Genomic DNA, 21,758 nt, shown 5'->3' with positions numbered 1-21,758 from the left:
TTCCCTAGGATAAGCCTGAATGTGGGAAAGCTGGGTAATATCTCTATGAAAAAAATATATAAGCACACAGATATATACACATTTAAAATTAGTTATATGTAATACATGTGAATACATTGCTTTCCAGGAAGATTCTAGAAATGTTCCATCACCAAAACAGTATACCAGAGCTCATGTTGCTCAAATGCTTTCCAGGTGTGTTTTTAGACAAGGAAAATGCTAATTCATTTTTAACTTGAATTTCTCTTTTCACCTATGAGAGTGAACATTTTACCACATTTATTAGTTATATTTAATTCTGTGATTTGAATATCCAATCCTTAGTTTTTCTGTTATAATGCCTTTCCTTTCTTTTACAAAAATAAGTTTATTCTATATTTCTAATGTTTTTCATTTGAGGAGGGTCAACAATTACAACTTTTAGGACTTCAAACTTCTATATCTGTAAACAAAAACAGTTGAATTAGAATATCCTTGGGATCCCTTCTAGTTGAGTCTTTTATATCTTAGGAATTATACTACAATATTTTTAACAAGATATTTCAATTTTGGTCATTTTTCTCCACTATAAACTACATGTTGTGCTAAGAATCCTATTCAATGATTTTTATCATCTTCCCATTATTTAATAAGGAGAAAAGGAACAAAACATAGGAGACTGGCTTTGTAAAAGCATTTCAAAGAACTTACTCCTACATTCAACCATACCTGCCTAGATTCTTTCCAGATTTAAAACAGGTAATGTGATTTTTGGTGACCTATCTTGTATGCATTCTCACCATTATGTTAAAATTTTACATATATAAACATAAAAAAAAAAAACAAACACACACCTAAGGCGGTGGGAAATTCTCTTCGTGAAAATTGGAACTAGTTTTCATAAAGAAACTTGACCCACTATGAATTCTACCAATATTGTTTAAAGGTAAAATTACTTATATATTCGTGGAAATTAGATAATTGTTTTTCCTTTTATATCCCAATCTACCATCTTCCTCCCTATCCTCACCCCTGGTGGTTGGGAGAGGGGGACCAAAATGACTTAAACCTGGAGTCATTATATTAGAAAACTTTTAAAAGATATTAGTTAAAAAGTTAACATTCATTAGATAATAGGAGTTGTTGAATCTCAATGCTGAAAAGGTTTAATATAGGTAGAAATTCTACAATGGATGTATTAAGATGATGATCCAGAAGCAAAATACATAAGGACAAGCATTATAGCGAATATGAAGTTAAAAATATAAAGGTTATTCCTGTTCAGGCCAATAAATGTCACCTGCCAGGAAAAAAAATCAATGTTCCTTTGAAGTGAGAATATATTTTATTCCTAAAGCATTTAATTCATCTAAACCTTGCCAGACCGCACTGTGTGAACACTGACCTGTGAACAGGTACCAGAGATTGTTTGGCTCCAGTGTTTCCATCTCACCCCTGCGGGTTGTCTTTCTGTGTCGAATTTTATAGCCAGTAATAAATCCATTCTGTGTTCCTGATGGAGGAGGAAGCCAGCTTACTTTGATACTCTGTAAAATAATAAATGTAAATTAAAACATTGGAGGAAAAAGGGACAACAGGACAGGGTCAAAGAAGTGACCCAGACACAAGTGTAAATAAAATAGAAAGGCATGAGGAGAGGGATTATCGCCTAGGACCAAATTACATCCATTCCTACAATCTGACAGTATCCATAGTTGTCTTATTTTAATAAAAATGCACATAATTCATTTTTTTGATTCATGTATTACCACCTCTTCTTTGTAAGCACTACTGAAATGATAGCAAAATATTTTACATGTTCTAAACCATAAAAAGAAAATTAGAATGTATTTGGAAGGTGCATATTTGAGGGAAGTGTGGAGACTGAGTCAAAGAAGAAAACTGAAACCTAGATCCTTTCTTTAGAGATATTCCTGAAAAGCAAGGCAATTTATATGAAAGTATTCAGGGAATTCTGGGAATTATTGCTTCCTAAGTAACTGAGGGGATGAACAAAAAATTCCTAAGGATCAGGTGAACTCCAGGTTCCTACCTATGCTCAGTAAACTAGTCCCTTAACCCACATTGATTTTGGCACAGTTGGAAGATTTATCCTCTATAGATATTGGACACAAAGACACAGATTCAGATATCAGGCACAGAAGAGAACTGGATGTAGGCAAGGGCTACTAGATAGGAGATATGAGAATTCAATGTCCTCTTCCTTCTTCTGATACCCAGAGAAATAACAAGCAGGTGTATGCTTCCCAGAGAGAATATCAAGTAATCCTTTTCTAGAGAAAATTAATAACTTTATCCTAGAGAACAGGATCCCTGACCAACCTCCCAATAAGGGGACCACCACTTAACAAGCCCACCAGACACTAGAATTTACACTTTGCAATCAGCTTTTCAGTTATTTCATTTTAATGTCAGTTGACGATTTAAGACTACTAGGTTTCAAAGAAAACCTTTAGCATAAAAAGTAGATGAAAAATAATACCCTCAAAGGTAATGGGACCTCAAAGAAACAATGACAATACATATAAGAGTAGAAAAAAGGCAATAAATGCCCTTATGATCTAAAATGAAACAGGTTCCATGAAAGGATACAAATGTAAAGGTATTAAAATATTTTAAAAGAAGAAAAGCCCAGGACCAGATGGGTATACAGCAGAGTTTTAAAAACCTTTAAAGAAGAATTAATACCAATACTTTTCAAGTTATTTCAGGAAATAGAAAAAGAGGGAGCTCTTCCAAATTCATTCTATGAGGCCAACATCACCCTGATTCCGAAACCATACAAAGACACTTCAAAGAAAGAAAACTACAGACCAATATCTCTAATGAACCTAGATGCAAAAATCCTGAATAAAATTCTGGCAAATCGAATACAAAAACACATCAAAAAAATTGTGCACCATGATCAAGTAGGATTCATCCCTGGGATGCAAGGATGGTTCAATATATGGAAATCAATAAATGTTATTCACCACATCAATAGACTAAAAGATAAGAAGCATATGATCATCTCGATAGATGCAGAGAAAGCATTCGACAAAGTACAGCATCCCTTTATGTTCAAAACATTAGAAAAACTAGGGATAACAGGAACTTACCTTGACATTGTAAAAGCTATCTATGCTAAGCCTCAGGCTAGCATCATTCTGAAAGGACAAAAGTTAAAGGCATTCCCTCTAAAATCCGGAACAAGACAGGGATGCCCTCTATCACCACTTCTATTCAATATAGTTCTCGAAACACTGGCCAGAGCAATTAGACAGATGAAAGAAATTAAAGGCATAAAAATTGGAAAAGAAGAACTTAAATTATCACTATTTGCGGATGACATGATTCTATACCTAGAAGATCCAAAAGGATCTACAAAGAAACTACTAGAACTAATAAATGAATTCAGCAAAGTGGCAGGATATAAAATCAACATGCATAAATCAAAGGCATTTCTGTATATCAGCGACAAAACTTCTGAAATGGAAATGAGGAAAAACACTCCATTCACAATATCCTCAAAAAAAAAAATAAAATACTTGGGAATCACCTAACAAAAGAGGTGAAAGATTTATACAATGAAAACTACAGAACCCTAAAGAGAGAAGTAGAAGATCTTAGAAGATGGAAAAATATACCCTGTTCATGGATAGGCAGAACTAACATTATCAAAATGGCGATATTACCAAAAGTTCTATATCAGTTTAATGCAATGCCAATCAAAATCCCAACGGCATTTCTTGTAGAAATAGATAAAGCAATCATGAAATTCATATGGAAAAATAAAAGACCCAGAATAGCAAAAGCAATTCTAAGCAGGAAGTGTGAATCAGGCGGTATAGCGATACCAGATTTCAAACTATATTACAGAGCAATAGTGACAAAAACAGCATGGTACTGGTACCAAAACAGGCGGGTGGACCAATGGTATAGAATAGAGGACACAGAGACTAATCCACAAAGTTACAACTATCTTATTTTTGATAAAGGGGCTAAAAGCATGCAATGGAGGAAGGATAGCATCTTCAACAAATGGTGCTGGGAAAATTGGAAATCCATATGCAACAAAATGAAACTGAATCCCTTTCTCTCGCCATGCACAAAAGTTAACTCAAAATGGATCAAGGAGCTTGATATCAAATCAGAGACTCTGCGTCTGATAGAAGAAAAAGTTGGCTCCAATCTACATATTGTGGGGTCGGGCTCCAAATTCCTTAATAGGACACCCATAGCACAAGAGTTAATAACAAGAATCAACAAATGGGACTTAATTAAACTTAAAAGTTTTTTCTCAGCAAGAGAAAAAATAAGAGAGGTAAATAGGGAGCCTACATCCTGGGAACAAATTTTTACTCCTCACACTTCAGATAGAGCCCTAATATCCAGAGTATACAAAGAACTCAAAAAATTAGACAATAAGATAACAAATAACCCAATCAACAAATGGGCCAAGGACCTGAACAGACACTTCTCAGAGGAGGATATACAATCAATCAACAAGTACATGAAAAAATGCTCTCCATCTCTAGCAGTCAGAGAAATGCAAATCAAAACCACCTAAGATACCATCTCACTCCAGTAAGATTGGCAGCCACTATGAAGTCAATCAACAACAAGTGCTGGCAAGGATGTGGAGAAAAGGGTACACTTGTACATTGCTGGTGGGACTGCAAATTGGTGCGGCCAATTTGGAAAGCAGTTTGGAGATTCCTGGGAAAGCTGGGAATGGAACCACCATTTGACCCTGCTATTGCCCTTCTCGGACTATTCCCTGAAGACCTTAAAAGAGCATGCTACAGGGATACTGCCACATCAATGTTCATAGCAGCACAATTCACAATAGCTAGACTGTGGAACCAACCCAGATGCCCTTCAATAGATGAATGGATAAAAAAATGTGGCATCTATACACAATGGGGTACTACACAGCAATAAAAAATGACAAAATCATAGAATTTGCAGGGAAATGGATGACACTAGAGCAGATTATGCTTAGTGAAGCTAGCCAATCCCTAAAAAACAAATACCAAATGTCTTCTTTGATATAATGAGAGCAACTATGAACAGAGCAGGGAGGAAGAGTAGGAAGAAAAGATTAACATTAAACAGAGACATGAGATGGGAGGGAAAGGGAGAGAAAAGGGAAATTGCATGGAAATGAAGGGAGAACCTCATTGCTATACAATATTACATATAAGAGGTTATGAGGGGAATGGGAAAATAAACAAGGAGAGAAATGAATTACAGTAGATGGGGTAGAGAGAGAAGATGGGAGGGGAGAGGAGGGGGGATAGTAGGGGATAGGAAAGGTAGCAGAATACAACAATTACTAATAGGGCATTATGTAAAATTGTGGATGTGTAACCGACGTGATTCTGCAATCTGCATTTGGGGTAAAATTGGGGGTTCATAACCCACTTCAATCTAATGTATGAAATATGATATGTGAAGAGCTTTGTAATGTTGTGAACAACCAATAAAAAAAAGAAAAAAATATTTTAAAAGTATGACAAATACAATTTGATTATACAAATTAAATATTCAATAGGTAAATCAGAATATAAATTCAAAGGAGTCTCCTAAAATTCACTGAGGAATAAATACAATCATAGTAAATTAGAGACAAAAGATATTAGATGTTTAGTGTATAATTCCAATACCCAACTGAAGAGAAAAAATCGAGGAAAAATAAAAGATATAATTAGCAAAATATAATAATAAATATTAACCTTCTCAATAAAAATCTTGCAGAAATGGAAGATTTGGAGACTTTAGTCTTAAAGGAATTGTGGAATATTTCACATAATTAATGAAAAATAATCATGTAAAAGCACATCACTATAACACACCAGAGCCTCGCTAGGGTGGAGATTCAGAATGGAGGGGAAAATAACAGGTCACATAAAATATGATCAAGAGTAATAATGTCCTCAGGTTTCTCAACAAGAACATGTGAAGTTTGATAACAATGAGACATACTTAAATAAAATTCTAATCAACAAATTTAAATCTAGAATTCTGTCTACTCAAATAAATAACACATGTCCAGAGCAATGACATATGCTTGTGTAAGCATAGTGTATGGAAATTCCAGACAGACATGGTTTTAAAGACATCCTCCAGTGTGTTCCCTTTATCAGGAAGAGAATGAAGGATACACTCTAGGAGATGTAGAGTGCAAACTTTCCTAGAGTTTCTCACTCTGGGAAGAGAGAGAAAGTCCAAAAGCCAATAGAAGGAAAAAGGAGTCCAGAATAAAGAGATAAGTATGAAATTCTCAGGAGGACAAGGAAGAAAATCTCAATGTGATATAAAGTCTGATATGATGAGACCCCATACTTAAATGAGGATAGACTGTATAATTCCATTCATATAAAGTTTTAGAACCGGCAAACTTAACCTTTACTAATAGAAAATAGAAGACTACTTGCCTATGATCATTGCCCTGTGTGACTGTGAGGTTGATGAGACTGAACTGGGTATAAGGAGACTTCTGTGTATTGTTTTTATGTTTGTTATAATGCCAAATACAAATGTCAAAATAGACTATAATCAGCTGAACTCTGTCCCTCCAAACTTTGTGTGCTGAATTCCCAACTCCCAGTTCTTCAAAATGTGACTGTGTTTGTAGACAGTTCCTTTGAAGACGTAATTAAGATGAAAAGATGTCACTAGGGTAGGCTCCACTTTGATATAACTGGTGTCCTTAGAGAAGAACTGTTAAGGATACAGATACAGAAGAAAACCACATGTAGACACTGGAGACGAAGCCAATCATCTCTAGGCCAAGAGGGAAGCCTCAGAATAACTCCGTGAACACCCTGACCGTGAACTTTCAGCCTGCAGAACTGTACGTAAGTGAATTTCTGTTGTTTGAGTCACCAAGTCTCTGGCATTTGTGACGCGGCAGCCCTAGGAAACTACACTCATGGGATTGAAATCTTATTGGTACATTTCACTTTATTTTAATTACACTCCAAACAAAGAAGTAGGAGGAGGAGGAGAAAAGCAAGAATGTAGAAGAGAAATGAGGGTGGAAATGTGTGAGCACTAGATTGCAACAGAAAAATAAGCCCTTAGATGTGACCTAATACTGGTAAACTAAGAGACATTTGCAAAAGTGCAATGACATCGAAAGAGATAACACCAAACATGATGAGCTTGGGTGTCTATAGGGAATGGTGAGAATAGAAGTAGGGAAGGATCTATTGTTTTTTATTATGTTAGTTGGTGCTACTTTTCTTAAAAAATAATATCATGTCACACTTGATGAAAATTTAAATTAATTTGAAAAATAAATGTGAGGTGGTGGAAAGAAACACCTGGGTGATACAAGAAAATCTAACCTGAAGTCAAGGGACAGATTCCCAAGAGAGTGGGCCATAAGCCCAGGGTCTCTTTGACACTATTTTAATCATGTAGCATGGTGGCTGAGGTCGGCCAGAAATCTCCAGGAGAACAAGGTTCAAGATCTTTTTTCCCACATCTACTACAAAACAGCTGCTGCTCTACAGATAATTAAATTCTTTTGTAAAAGAAGATAAAAATCAGCTAAAGTCACAGTTACTTGCTAAGCACTTTGACAATTCTTAAAGTGTGCAAACCTCAGTAGAGTCTCATTATTTACCCAGTTATATTCTAGGAAGCTGCTCCTACAATAACTTTGTGAAAACTGGAATATTGCTCCTGGGTGAAATATAGATTTAGGTTCCTTCCATCTGTGCTTATAATATTTTTTGTCAACTTGACTATACATAATCTTTTCTGGGTGTTAAAGATATTTTATTATATATTATTGTCGATTCATTAACATCAAATGTTAATACTTAAACCAAGTGATTTATCTCATGTTTTCTCTAGAGGGCACATCACCATTGTTTTGCATTGAACACATCAGTATTACACTTGAGAGCCATTTAAAACAGCAAAATCACCAGCAAATACACACAAATGCAAAGAGATGGCACCAAAGAGACTGAACCAGGACACTGGTTTCCAGTATGAGAGCTGAAGCAACAAGGCTGGGTGTAATCTTGTTCAACCTCAGCTGTGAGCATGTGCTTCCATGACTCCAAGTTTTCACTGCTCTGTGTAAGAACACAAAAGCGAAGCACCGTGGGTATTTATTTTTGGTTCTAAATGAATTTTAGTAAGAACACAAACTCACAGACACAGAATCTGCAAATGGTGAGGATCAACTATAATTCTGTATTAATCACGTTTTAATAGTTTTTGGAGAATCTAGTTATATAAATGATCAGATTATTCAGGTTATTAGAAAATATTTAAAAGAATATGATACCACTGAGGTCATTCACTGAGAGGAACCTCTTCTATTGAGGTTTTTTAACATTTATTTTTAACCTACTATAGATTTGGCAAAGATCTGCACACACTACATAAGAATTGGTTTTTATACTCATGATGATTCTGTGACTTAAGGTTCACCGGTATGCCCTTTGTATAAACATGTAAGTGGGGACACAAAGTGCTCATGTAACTTGAAGTCATGCAGCCAAGAAGTGTTAGAGGCAGCTCTTCACTGGGATATCATGAGTCTAAGTCTGGCATTTGGGGCTATTTAATATTGCCTCTCCCAGTAAGTTCAAGAGCGTGATGTATAATTCATTGTAGTTATTATTCATTAAAATATATCCTTGGGGCCAAATTGTAATAAAGTTATAACTTACCCATTCTGAGGAAATAGACAAGTAAACTAATAATGAAAAAATAAAATGCTAAGTACCAAAGAATGTCCCAGAGGTACTAGAGGGGCAAAACTTAACTTACACAAACCTACTCATCCCCTTCTCCCAACACACACCTGAGTGGAACTGTTCTTCATCCCATGTGTTTAGAAACTAGTAAACAAAACTAAACAGTCATAACTTATATTTATATTTCCCTGGTCATCTTATTTCTATTTTTCAATACTTCAAGGTAGTAGTGGTGGATATTATCACCAATTCACAATTTTTCAAAGGAGGGAGCTAAGGCACAGAACTAAATGAATGATCGGTCTAAGGTCACCTTGCAAGATTGTTGGAAAATTTCTTAACTGTTGAGTCCAATGTTCTTATTGTTTCATATTAAATAAGTGATTGGTGGGCTTCTATTTGATAATTCTACACATCTAAATTCTTCTATAAAACACTCTTATCAAGAATAAAGCTGGATTTCAATAATTAGTTTTAAGGACATCCAGTAAACCTTCTCATAAAAACCTTGGCAAATAAAGAGAAAATCATTTTCTAAGGATGAAAGTTTGTTTTTAAAGTCAAAATTAAATTCATACAGAAAGTAAAAATACAAATGTAGATGTTAAAACTTAGATCAAGAGTTAGAACCTTTTGATTTCCAGTTAATGTCTGCTGTGGCTTTGTTGAGTGACCTTTCCTAAGTCTTATAAATGACCTAAATCTCAATATATGAATCAAAAGTAGAAGAATAATTGTTCTTAGTATGTCTACCAAATGCTTGTAAATCACTTGATAAACCTGGATATATTAATTATGCTAATGATTACATGAGTAATACTTAATATTTGACAGATAATAATTTTTCTTTATCATAGTTCAGGATTTCCAGTGATTGCATAAAATGATTCCCACATAGCCGGTGCTTTAATATCAATGCCTAAGAGCAATTAATTAATAGAATCAGTTATACACTCTGCACTCCAGGAGGTGAACCCCCTCAATGGTTATTATTCATCTTTGGAAGTAATTTCATCATTTTTATTCATCCTCATCTCTGGGTAGCAGTTAAGTTTATGAGCATCTTTTATGATTTCTCATCGATTTCAAGCAAGTACCAGCAGATTGCAGATTGGTGATCAAATTTTTTTTCATTTTAGGGTCTTCTTTTACAGATAATATGGCTGGATGCTTCTAATTATATTATTTTTGGAAGTAAGAGAAAGTGTTCAGCCACTGTTTCCTTATTCAATAATATAATGTACCTAATTTTCTATATGACACCTGTTGTGCCACTGTGTAGTGACTCAGACTTCATTACCCACTCCCTCATCCAGCCATTTACGGTTGGCCCCATTATAGAAAACTTCCTTTAAAACAACTCCATTTTATAGGAAAGATTGGTAATGATTTTTATTAAAAGTCCTTAACATATGACTTCTGACTTTTGAAAAATCAGTTCTAGTAGCTGTGACTTGACTTTTGGTCCTTCTATTACTTGGGTGAGAGAAATTAATATTCTGAATTGTTATAAATTTCTAACTTCAATCAAAGATTAATTTCACCTTTTTTGTATTTCAAGAAAAGGAACGACAAACTTGAACTTTCTCAAATCCTTTCATTTATTTTCTAAATACGTTTGGTAGATAGCAGTTTAAGCTTACTAATTTTAAAAAGGGTCTGCTTGGACATATATCCCCCACTGCCAGGGAAAGCCATCTACAATTCAGTGATGTGAAATTATTCTTCTCATGGGTCCCATTAGACCATTACTTAATTTTTCTTTTTTTTAAAATTTCTTTTGGTTATAGGTGGACATGATACCTTTATTTTATTTATTTATATGTGGTGCTGAGGATAGAACCCAGTGCTTCACACATGCTAGGCAAGCACTTTACCGCGATGCCACAACACCAGCCAACGTTAATTTTTCTATCACTCTAGATTTATCAGGAGTAAGAGAAAAAACAGAACAAAAATAACTGATACACCCACCACATTTTTTTCAAAAGCCACAATTTATAAATTTCTATTTTTAACTCTATATAATTCATTTCATATAACCATTGTAGCTTACTTTCTCTGGAGTACAATTCTGGTGAAGGAAAGCCCATTTTAGGCCCTCTCCAAACATATTCAGTTATTCTGTTTTTATTTTATTTTATTTATTTTTAATTTTAATTTGTTGTATATGACAGCAGAATGCATCTCAGTTCATGTTACACATATAGAGCACAATTTTTCATGTCTCTGGTTGTACACAAAGTAGAGTCACACCATTCATGTCTACATACATGTACTTAGGATAATGATGTTCATCTCATTCCACTGTCTTTCCCACCCCTGGATATATTAATTATGCTAATGATTACATGAGTAATACTTAGTATTTGAAGATAACAATTTTTCTTTATCATAGTTCAGGATTTCCAGTGATTGCATAAAATGATTCCCATATACCCTATCCCCCCTCTCTCCCCCCCACTCCCCTTTGTCCTATCTAGAGTTCATCAAATCCTCCCATGCCCCACCCACCAACTACATTATGAATCAGCATCTTTAAATCAGAGAAAACATTCAGCATTTGGATTTTGGGGATTGGCTGACTTCAATTAGCATTATATTCTCCAACTCCATCCATTTACCATGCCATGATTTTATTTTCTTTTAATGCTGAATAATATTTCATTGTGTGTATATACCACAGTTTCTTTATCCATTCATCTACTAAAGGGCATATAGGTTGGTTCCACAGTTCAGCTATTGTGAATTGTACTGCTATAAACATTGATGTGGCAGTTTCCCTGTAGTATGCCATTTTTAATTTTTATAAGGAGTCTTTTTGATAAGATGGTATTATTTGGCTCACTTTTCCACAGAAAGGACTTGGGAGGGACCATTTGAAAGGAAGTCCTTTGCTGCAACTGAAAATTCCTTTGCTGGAACCCAGCAGGAATCCATGAATTCTGAAACTAATTCAGAATCATTTTGAGACCGTATGACTTATTTCTTTTCTGTATCTTTGGTGACTTGGATCTCATGTGAAGTCTGGAGAATGAAATAGTCTTCCGGTACTCATGAGTTTCTATGTATTTTTATTAGAGTGCCCATGGGCACATCTAAAGAACTTAGTTTCATTTTATCCCCCATCTGTTACTTATTTTCATTCTCTCTAATTCAGATTTATTTGTCAAATGCCCAGAATATTCCATTTGCTAAAATGTCACCATGCCTACAGTGTTACACTGTCCATGTTCAGAATATGGGCCTACTCATTTGTTTATGACTCAACAATTTAGCAAATTTTCTGCTGTAAATTGAGAGGAGCATTGAAAGTGATAAACACCTGGAAACATATTGCAACTTCTGCTCTTCTATGAGTATTTATTGAGCACCTGAGTCTGTGTAGAGTATTAGTAACATTTCCTATTTTAGCAAATGGAACCCTCAGGCATGGGTAGTGAAGAGGCCTTGAAATAGGGTATTAGAGGAATGCAGAAAAGTGAAGAGACCTAACACAAATTTTTGGAGATATATTCAACAATAGTGTGTGCAAAGGAGGAAAAATCATCAAGAGTGTCTCAGGATTTGGCCAGGAGCCATGAGGATGCATGCCTTAAATCCCAGTGCCTCAGGAGGCTGACACAGTAGGATCTCGAGTTCAAAGCCAGCCTCAGCAAAAGTGAGGGCTAAGCAACTCAAAGAGACCTTGTTTCTAAAGAAGATATAATATAGGGCTGGGAAGTGGCTCAGTGTCCAAGTGTTCCTGAGTTCAAACTCTGGTACAAAATAAAATAAAATAATGACTTGGGGTTAGAACACAAACAACTTAGTGAATTATAAATGCATTTACTGGGGATAAGATTGTCTAAAAAATAATTCATTTTAAAAGCATCACAGGCCATACCTATTGAGAGTTAAACATATAGCAATCCACCAAGGATGGAGAGAAAAGTTAAGATAAATAAAAATCTAAATGATTTTTTTCTAAATCACTTAGAAAAACTCTTATCAATAATATAATTTAGGGTAAATAATATTTTCATATGATCACATTTAGGTAACACATTTAATATTTAATTTTTGGCATTTATTTGAACATTTGGTAAATAGCCCATAAATGCTGAAAGTATCTAGTTGAATTCCAAACTGGAATGGAAATTAATCTATTAAGAAATAGTGCTTATACTCTATTATGTATATAACTTTGTTGACAACTTCTAAAAACTACATAAATCTATAAACTTTATGTACTAACTGTATAAATCTATAAACCTATGGTACCAATGATGGATTTGATAAAATGTCAATAAAATATCATGATGTCCTATATTTTTTCAAGCTTATATTTTATTTTGTTGAATTGACATGCTTTTACTTTAGTGTTATGAATACCTAATCTCTTGTGAATAAGTGAGGTTATAAAGTGGGTAATATACAAAAATTGGCATTCTTATGTTCATGTAGGCAACTGTTATTCAAAACAACATGAAGCCACGTTCGTAAACACTTTCAGTGTGACATATTTCCAAAGTGCCACTGCTACATGAAGTTTGAGTTAAATAGATGTATAATCCTAAAAGTATGAATTTATACAAATTGGGTAATACTTTATTTTAAATTACATTTTCTAAGAGATTTTGTAATTCAGGCAAGAAACATCGCTTTGTTTGATGAAAAAAAATAAAAGCTAACAGGCAGTGATGTTATTTAATGACTGAAATAATACAACCCTTACTTCATCAATATATTTATTTAGCCATAAAATAGTTTGACCTTTATATTTCTATCCTGGTGGTCCCTTGTCCTTTTAAGTGGTCCCAGTGGAACTTTTACCTAAAGGATAAGCCCAATTCTATACCCTCTAGGAAAATTCTGTCTTTGCTTCTACAGTAAGCCAAGGCAAGCTAAGACAATCTCTAAGGTTGCTCAAGTTCCAATCAAATACTGCAAATGTACTTTACTGTGGTCCCAGTTCTGACCGTGGGGTTCCCTGGTAGGGGCTGTGCCTTGCTCTCTGGCTTCTGCACCTTCTTAAATCTGCGTGGCTCCTCCAAGATTCCAAGACTGACACTCATAGCAGCCAGAGGCTCTCCTGTGACCCTCTCAAGGCACTTCTCTCCCAATATACACCTGCCCTCTTATCTAGTTGTATTAACCACCTGCTTTCACACTCTGGACTTCTGAAGCCTACTGGCCTTTTGATTCACCACCTGAAATGTCCTCTCAGCCTGTTCTAATGCCACCCATCAGGCACAGATATCTGCCACGCTCAGTAATTCTTGAATAAACATTCCTAATCACTACACTCCTTTTGGTTTAGGTACAGGACCCTCCTGACACTGGCTCTGAACTCCATGCCCATCCCACAGATGTCTGTTTTAGGTGTAGTCAATGAACTCATCTCAGGTTAAAAAAAGCTCATTCACACACCATGGGAGATGTCATCTGGAATATGCTCTTTTTCTTATGTTTCCTTTTTATGTTTTCCAGCTAAAGTAAATGGAAATAAATATAAATTGATGCTAGGAAATGGACATGCCACCATTCTTCTCTGCTCCTTGAATCAAATTTTGAAAACTTGACCTTCACAATTCCAAAGCAAAAAGGGAGGCTAATAACTTCCCCAACCAACTTCATTTCAGCAGCACAGGAGACTTGAACCAATAAATTAGAGCTAAGTAGATTCCCAGTCTTCACTGGGAGATCCCAAGGCATCACTGTTCACAGAGACACAGGCATCCCAGGTAGGCTGACGATTTTGCTGTCTTGAAAGACAGTATTTTTTTACACTTCCAAATGTAAAAAAAAAAAAAAAAATATTGCCTGGATTATTTCAAGACAAGACTCAAGTCTCAGAAGGAAGAGGGAACAGTTGTTGAGGGTTGCACACAGACTTCTCTATAATGATAGGTTATTTGAACTCTGCTTCCAAACTTGCACAATCATTCTGTATAATAAATGTTACTGATCTATTTAATGATAAGCTCAAATATTAAATAAATCTCAAATTGTATGCATAGGTACAGGGGCAAGATTTGCTTGGCAAATCTTAATATGTGTTCTATCTAGCATGCAATTCTGAATTTTTGTTTAGAGAAAGAACAGTGTTCTGTAAATAAAATTTATTCAATAAATGTAGTAGAATGTATGAACAGGAAGCATACTATTCCATGCTCAGATTTTCATTAATTTGCTAAGTTTTGGTAGGAACCATTTACTTAACAGCATCACAAGATCATACCTATCTTCCATTGTTTTGATAGGTGATAATGAGAAGGGGTTTAGAAAATGGAAAACACTGCAAAATTCAAAGTTTTACTCTTGTTTCACCTTTTACATTGTTATTATTATTAGTAGAAATAGTATGTGTAGCTTTTTTGAATTATACAAAAGGACACCAAAAAATAAAAGAATGTTTTTAAAGAATTGAATTATTAAGTCACTTTGGCCTCACATGATTAGATTTTTCCTCCACAAAGTAAATAAGTGATTCTCAATCAGGCCAAATGACTTCTATAAACTCTCAATCTGATCACGATCACTAGATTAGAAGTCTCCGAAAGCAACATTTTTGCCAATCAAAATTCCTTCAGTGTAATATTTGAAGAGGTGGTTTATTTATGGCAGATTCTGATGAGTGCCCACAGAAACCTCACTCTGCCTACTGAGTACAAAAACACATTGGAGCTGGTGGTCAGATAGATAACTGTTTGATTTCTATTCCTGAAAGAAAAATCAGTTAATTTTTCTTTCTACCTAGACTTTCCTGAATAATAAGATAAAATTAACCCCAAACTCCGAAATTAATAAAGAAAAAGTCTACTCAAATTACCCAAACACAGAGTATAGTCCAGTTTAAGAGAAAGATAAAATAAAAGAGGGATTTTGGAGAGAAAGAGAGAGAGAAAAAAGTAGTTTGGGGTATACCTCCACCTTCTTCTTTTTAAGTTTCTGGATTAAAATGGATTTTTTTTTTCACATAATAAAAGCCTAGTAACTTCATAGTCTAGTAGCCAGGCCTGTTTTCTTCTAGGTCCTAGAAATTGGGGATGTAATTTCTAGGAGGTATTCACATTTTGACAAAATTCCATTACAATAAAGCAATTTGGTTGCTCCCTAGAGTCATGATAAAGCAATATTACAAGTAATACATTTCAGAATTTGTCAGTATCAATAGATTTTATTCTCCAGTGCCTAAGTCATTCCCTGGAAGTATACTGGATGTTTGAGGATGCCGGTTAACTCTTTGAGATCGCTAGGTCCTTTCTCAGACTACTAATTTCTACTAAATAAAATGACTAAAAGCTATGTGATAGCTTTGACACGTTAACTAAAGCAAAGAAAGCCAGAATAGAATTACATCAGGGGAATTATATATAAAATTATACCTTTGAGAGGAACAAGAAAATGGGCCATCTATAATTTAAAGCAGAAAATACAGTGTCCTCTTTATTTCTCATTTTGGTTTTTTTGTTTGTTTGTCATATAGAAACCAACATATCATTCAAGAGTTAAGGTGGATGATGAAATTTCAGGATAATTGATTTCACCATATAGTTAAGTGTCCCAAGTCAAAGAGGAAAAACGAGTTTAAATGCTGACTCATGCCATGTGAAAAATCATTCACTAGGGGATAAAATACATTTATCAAGAAAAAACAAGAAAAAACTCAAGGTATTATAAAAATGTACTTATACTAAAATGACCAGGGCATTACAAGGGCTCTTAAAAAATTAAAAAAATAAATTAGTTTCTGGGTTGTATCTTTAGTCAGACAAAAAATACTATGATTTTGACAATATCATATTCTATTTTTAAAATCATAAACTGTAAGCTTTAGAATTATTGTCACAAAAATTATTTCTAGCCAGTGTTTAATGGAAGAAGTATGACTGCAGTTTAGTGTCATCTTGCACAGAAAACAGCCCTTGCTTTAGGTACAAGAAAATTTAGGCATGGCCAATAATTAGGCACACAAAAATGCAGCTGGATCTATATTAAATACAGAAATAAGATCTTACTATGAACCAATTTTCTTTTTAAAAACAGCAGAAGTGGCTATTTAACTGAAGCATATCCTCAAGCAAACTGTCAAATTAGGCCTTAAGTAATTAATCTCTGAAACCAGCAGGCTTTCAATCTCTGCACAGACATCTCAAAGACATGACTTACCATGTAATTACATGGGACATTACAATGTATTTATGAGGTCATTTGTTACAATGTACAGTAATTACAGAGTACTTACATAGCTATTTATGTCGTGTAAAATGAAGTGAGACTAAATATTTTAATTGTGTTGGAGAAATAAGGGAAAATATTTGAGTTTCAAATGTCAGGTAAGATTATAGGTCAGAGCCACATAACTCATATTAACAGCTGGCAGCTTTGAGAACCACAAGTGTTTTGCAATGCACTTCTGCTGGAAGTGAATATTTGAGGCATTCTGACAAACATTCCCTCCAAAGATGAAGTAAATGAAATCGTTCTCCCCAAATTCAATCTTCAGGTAATGCCAGAAGACAGCCCACAGTATAATTTACTGTGTACCACTTACATCCAAACCATAGATATCCAGGTATCAATAGAACTTCAGGATTAAAAACAATGTCACATACAACATATTCATAAATGGCACACCATGAAACTAGACAGAGTAATGAAATAGTTGTCCTGTGTTTCTCGCTTCTATAATTTTGGAAGAAAATGACATTTACTTAGATTTTCAGAACCGTCTCCTCAAATACACAAGTCTAAATATTCTCATTCTTTTTGTTTTTTGTTTTTTTAGATAAGAAGATGTTTCTAGTTAATTTTTGAAGATACTTTTTATCCCCCAAAGTTTCTTTGCCTTATTTTAATCTATACTTGTAAATTCTTATTTACTCTGGCAGACGAGTTTTGGTAGCGAAGAGCAAAGGCTTCTGTACTTGTTACATGGACATATGCATGATCAGGAAACCTCAGTGTCCTCAAAATTGCATTGCTGGGCTGAAGGGGTAGCCCAGTGGCACAGCATGAATAAAGACTTGGGTTTGATCCCCAGAAACACACAAACACACACACACACACACACACACACACACACACACAGTGGAGGGCAGGGGCAAGGAGAGAGAGAGGGAGAGAGGGAAGGAGGGAGGGGAGGGAGGGGGGAGAGAGAGAGAGAGAGAGAGAGAGAGAGAGAATGAATCACATTGATTTTAAAAAGGAAAAAAAAACTTAAAAATCTCTCCATTTGGATTGCTAATGACTCTTTGAATCTTTGAATTATGGACCATTGTAAGTCTTGCTATTACTTGCATTCATTTCTTTATTAATCAATTCAATAAATATCCTGAGAGCCTGCTATGTTCTAGGCATAGTGTTCAGACATATTTGTTGATAGGTGCCTGCAATGCCAGCTACTTGGGAGACTAAGGCAGGAAGATTGCAACTTTGAGGCCATTATGTGCAATTTAGCAAGACATTGTCTTAATAATAATAATTGTTGCTATTATTATTATTATTATTTAAGAAATAGGCTGGGGGTGTAGCTCATTAATAGAGCACTTTCCTTGCATGCATAAGGGCCTTGGCTCTCTTCCCAGCACTGAAAAACAACAGCAGCATCAATGACAAAAGAACAGGTTAAGTCCACCTATAAAACTTTACTTGAAGAGCATGATCTTTCCCAGTGATAGTTTCTATAATGCTGTTGGTAGATTGGCTTAATTAATCTAGGAAGCTAACTAGATATACCATACTAGGGTGTTTGGAAAAATAATTTCTGGCCTTATAATAAGAATTTATGTTGGATATAGTGGTGCACACCTGTAATCCCAGCTACTCCAGGGAGGCTGAAGCATGAGGATCATGAATTTGAAATCAGCCTCTGAAACTTAGCAAAAGCCTCTCTCAAAACAAAATACAAAATAAAACAAAACAAAACAAAAAATATAAAGGACTGGGGATACAGCTCAGTGATAGGGCCACCCTGAGTTCCATCCCCAATACTAGAAAAAAAATATGCCTCTAAATTAGAACTATCATCATTTGATGAATCATGAAATGCAAATAATATTATCCAGGGTTTGCTTCTTGGTGGCCTGCATTTCTTTCATGTGATTCAGTAATTTAGAAAGTAGAAAATAATTTTTAGTTGTGATAGTACAGGTAAAATATTTCTTCTAACTTTGAACCATTCTTATACATTCCAACAATGATTTTTCAAAAAGAATAAATGTCAAATCTTTTTGTCATGCATATATTCTAATTGTCAAATTACTTAAATATGTGAACTAATTAATGTCTGCAAAGACCAATCAGAAGGTTGACAGAGATGCCCACTACAGCCTCCTGCCAAAAAAGGGTCCATCCGCATTTAACAAATTTTACATTCCTATATAATGGCCCCAGGATTGGCCAAATCCAGATACCCAGGGCCCACAGAACCAGCTGCAGAATGTTGCCTGTTAATATGCAAATAAAGTAATTAAAATTCACAGACTCCTTCAATAGCCAGTCAGGTCAATTCTGATCAACTATACCAATTTTATTTACACACACGAAGAAAGAGCAGGTCCATTTTACATTGAATACAGAGAATTGAGAGAATAGTTGGGAATATATTCTCAACAACTCATTCCAACTGAAGAACAGAAAGAGGTAGTTCACTTTTGAAAAATAAAATATGGGTAACCATCAATACTTCAATCAGTCTTTCAATTAAATATGCAATAATTATGCATCTAATTGATTAACAATTAGCAGCACCTGTAGTTGGCTATAATTTTAATTACCGATTACATTATGACTGATTACTTAAAATGATATCTGCATGAGCACCACTAGACTATAAAGAAAGAATAAAACAATTCTAAAATAATTAGTCAATTAAAACTTAGATTAAAGCCAATTCAATAAAATTGTTTTTAAAGATTTTTATTTCTAAGTAATGTTAATGGATTTTCTTTAATATATTCAGCAAAGAGTAAAGCTGACCAATAATCATTTACCATTTTCTGGGAAGATGTGGCAGTAATTCAGAATATACCACTGTCCATCAAAATGGTGGGTATTAGAAACAAGGTCCAAAGTGACACCAGACAAGAAGACAGTCCCATTTCTAATCTGCTTTATTAAGTATTCACATTTTAAATATGAAGTTTTGTTGATCCATTTCTCTGAAATATGACAGACTAGTTATCTTCCAAACAGGTTCTAGATTATATTCTAGCCATAAACACAATATAAACAATAACTCCAAACATTTTTTCTCTAGAAGAAAAAGTCAAATTTTAATGACATACCTTAAAACTAGGCCATAATACCAAAATATTCTGATGTGTAAAGTACTACACTTTTATTTTAGTGTTCTGAAATAGGGTTGTTGTGAATTAGGATTGTATCTATACTCTGGAGGAACCAATAACTCTTCCAAACTTGAAAGAAATTTTAAAATAAAAATTTCTACTCAATTCTTTCCTGTTACAGTACTTTTTTTTTTTGAGGATTAAGGATCTCAAAACATTAACAAGGCAGCAGATATGTAATGGTTTTACAATATCTTTTGTGATAAATGAAATATTTGTGCAAATGACTTTTTCAAATAGATTCAGTGAGTTGGAGAAATTAGTTATTTAAATTCTTCATTATTAAAAATCACAAGCATATACAAAATTAGAACACTAGGAAATACTGCTTTGTAACTCCCAGGAGAGTTAGGATCTGAAAGACAGAAGAAGAACATTGGAGAGAATGTGGAGAATTGGAACCCTCACACACTCTCATGGAAAGGTGAACTGGTGCAGCTCCTTTGAAAATGGTGTAGGAATTCCTCAAAAGATTAAAAATATAATTAAATACAACCCAGAAATTTATTTCTAAGTATATACCCAAGCAAACAAAAAATATATAACTACACAATGGAAAGAAGTATGAAAATTCCTCAGAAAAGTTGGAATAGAACCACCATCTGACCCAGTTATCCCACTCCTCAGTCTATACCCAAAGGACTTACAATCAGCATACTACAGAGATGCAGCTACAACAATGTTAAAAGCATCACGATAGCTAAGCTATGGAACCTGGATCCCTTTTAACAGATAAATTGATTAAGAAAATGTGGCACGAATATTTCTCAGATATAAAGAAGAATGAAATTATGGCATTTGCTGGTAAATGGATAGAACTGGAGACTATCATGCTAAGTAAAATAACCAATCCCCCAAAACCAAAGGATGAAAGTTCTGTCTCATGTGAATCTGATCTGTTTTTATGCCCCATCATGAGTGTGATGCTGGGTACACATGGTACTCTCCAATGTTTGAGGATGACCCTGGTGACTAATTAACTGCAGAAGACAGCAGCTTGCAGACTGTTGCACCCCACCCCATGGCTTCAGGTTCTGCCTTCAAGGACCCTGTAGAAAGCAAGGCAAAATTAAGGCCCTAAATTATCTGCAAACAGCTCAGCCGTATAAGAGCTCTAATAAAGTCCATGGGAAAATCTTGGAAGCTTGGATCCAATTCCATTTAGTTATTCTTGCATAAGGGAACAGGAGGAGACAAGGTAGTTCCAGCCCACATGAGCTGCTTTGGTTTTGTCTGAGTGAGGAAAGGGTATAGTACAGCTGGTGAAACACTGCACACAAAGATATGGTTAAATTGGCACATAATTATGTACAGTCTCAGAAAAACCATACTTGATATGCTGATGTCTTTGATAAGCTTCCCAAATGAGAATGTATGTAATATGTTCATGGTTGACACATTTTTCCTCACAGTGGAAGGTTTCTGTTTATCTGTTTGTTTATCTCCCTAGAACTTAAACTCATCGACTTTCCTGCCATCTCTTACCACGAGATCACTAATGCCAACAACATTGAAAATTGAGAATACATTCAACAGAGAGTTGATGTATATACTGATGAATAAGAATTTCAATAAAACTGGCTTTTCATGCACTCTGATTTCATTTCAAATCGTAGTACTTTCCTCTTCCTTATTCTCATCATGTAAACTACCACTACATTTAGCAGACACTCTGTGGGCCTGCTTTGGCTCACCCAAGCAATGAGGAAAGAAAGAA

At 34.8% G+C, this 21,758-nt stretch overlaps 1 protein-coding gene across 1 annotated transcript in view; it reads right to left on the bottom strand.

The window, feature by feature from the left end:
• Window positions 1-21,758, bottom strand: part of DCC (DCC netrin 1 receptor) — a gene marked incomplete at both ends in the record, with an annotated part of 1,098,829 nt that overhangs the window by 209,975 nt on the left and 867,096 nt on the right. Inside the window, one exon of the mRNA XM_081263478.1 lies at window positions 1,385-1,526. Within this exon, the coding sequence (XP_081119604.1) occupies window positions 1,385-1,526 (142 nt within the window). The remainder of the gene's footprint in view (window positions 1-1,384; window positions 1,527-21,758) is intronic.

Source organism: Spermophilus citellus, assembly GCF_964194105.1.
Source record: "Spermophilus citellus genome assembly, chromosome: 12".
In the NCBI taxonomy this organism is placed as follows: Eukaryota; Metazoa; Chordata; class Mammalia; order Rodentia; family Sciuridae; genus Spermophilus; species Spermophilus citellus.
The sequence above is the reverse complement of the archived record's forward strand: the minus strand, read 5'-3'. Positions and strand labels throughout refer to the sequence as shown.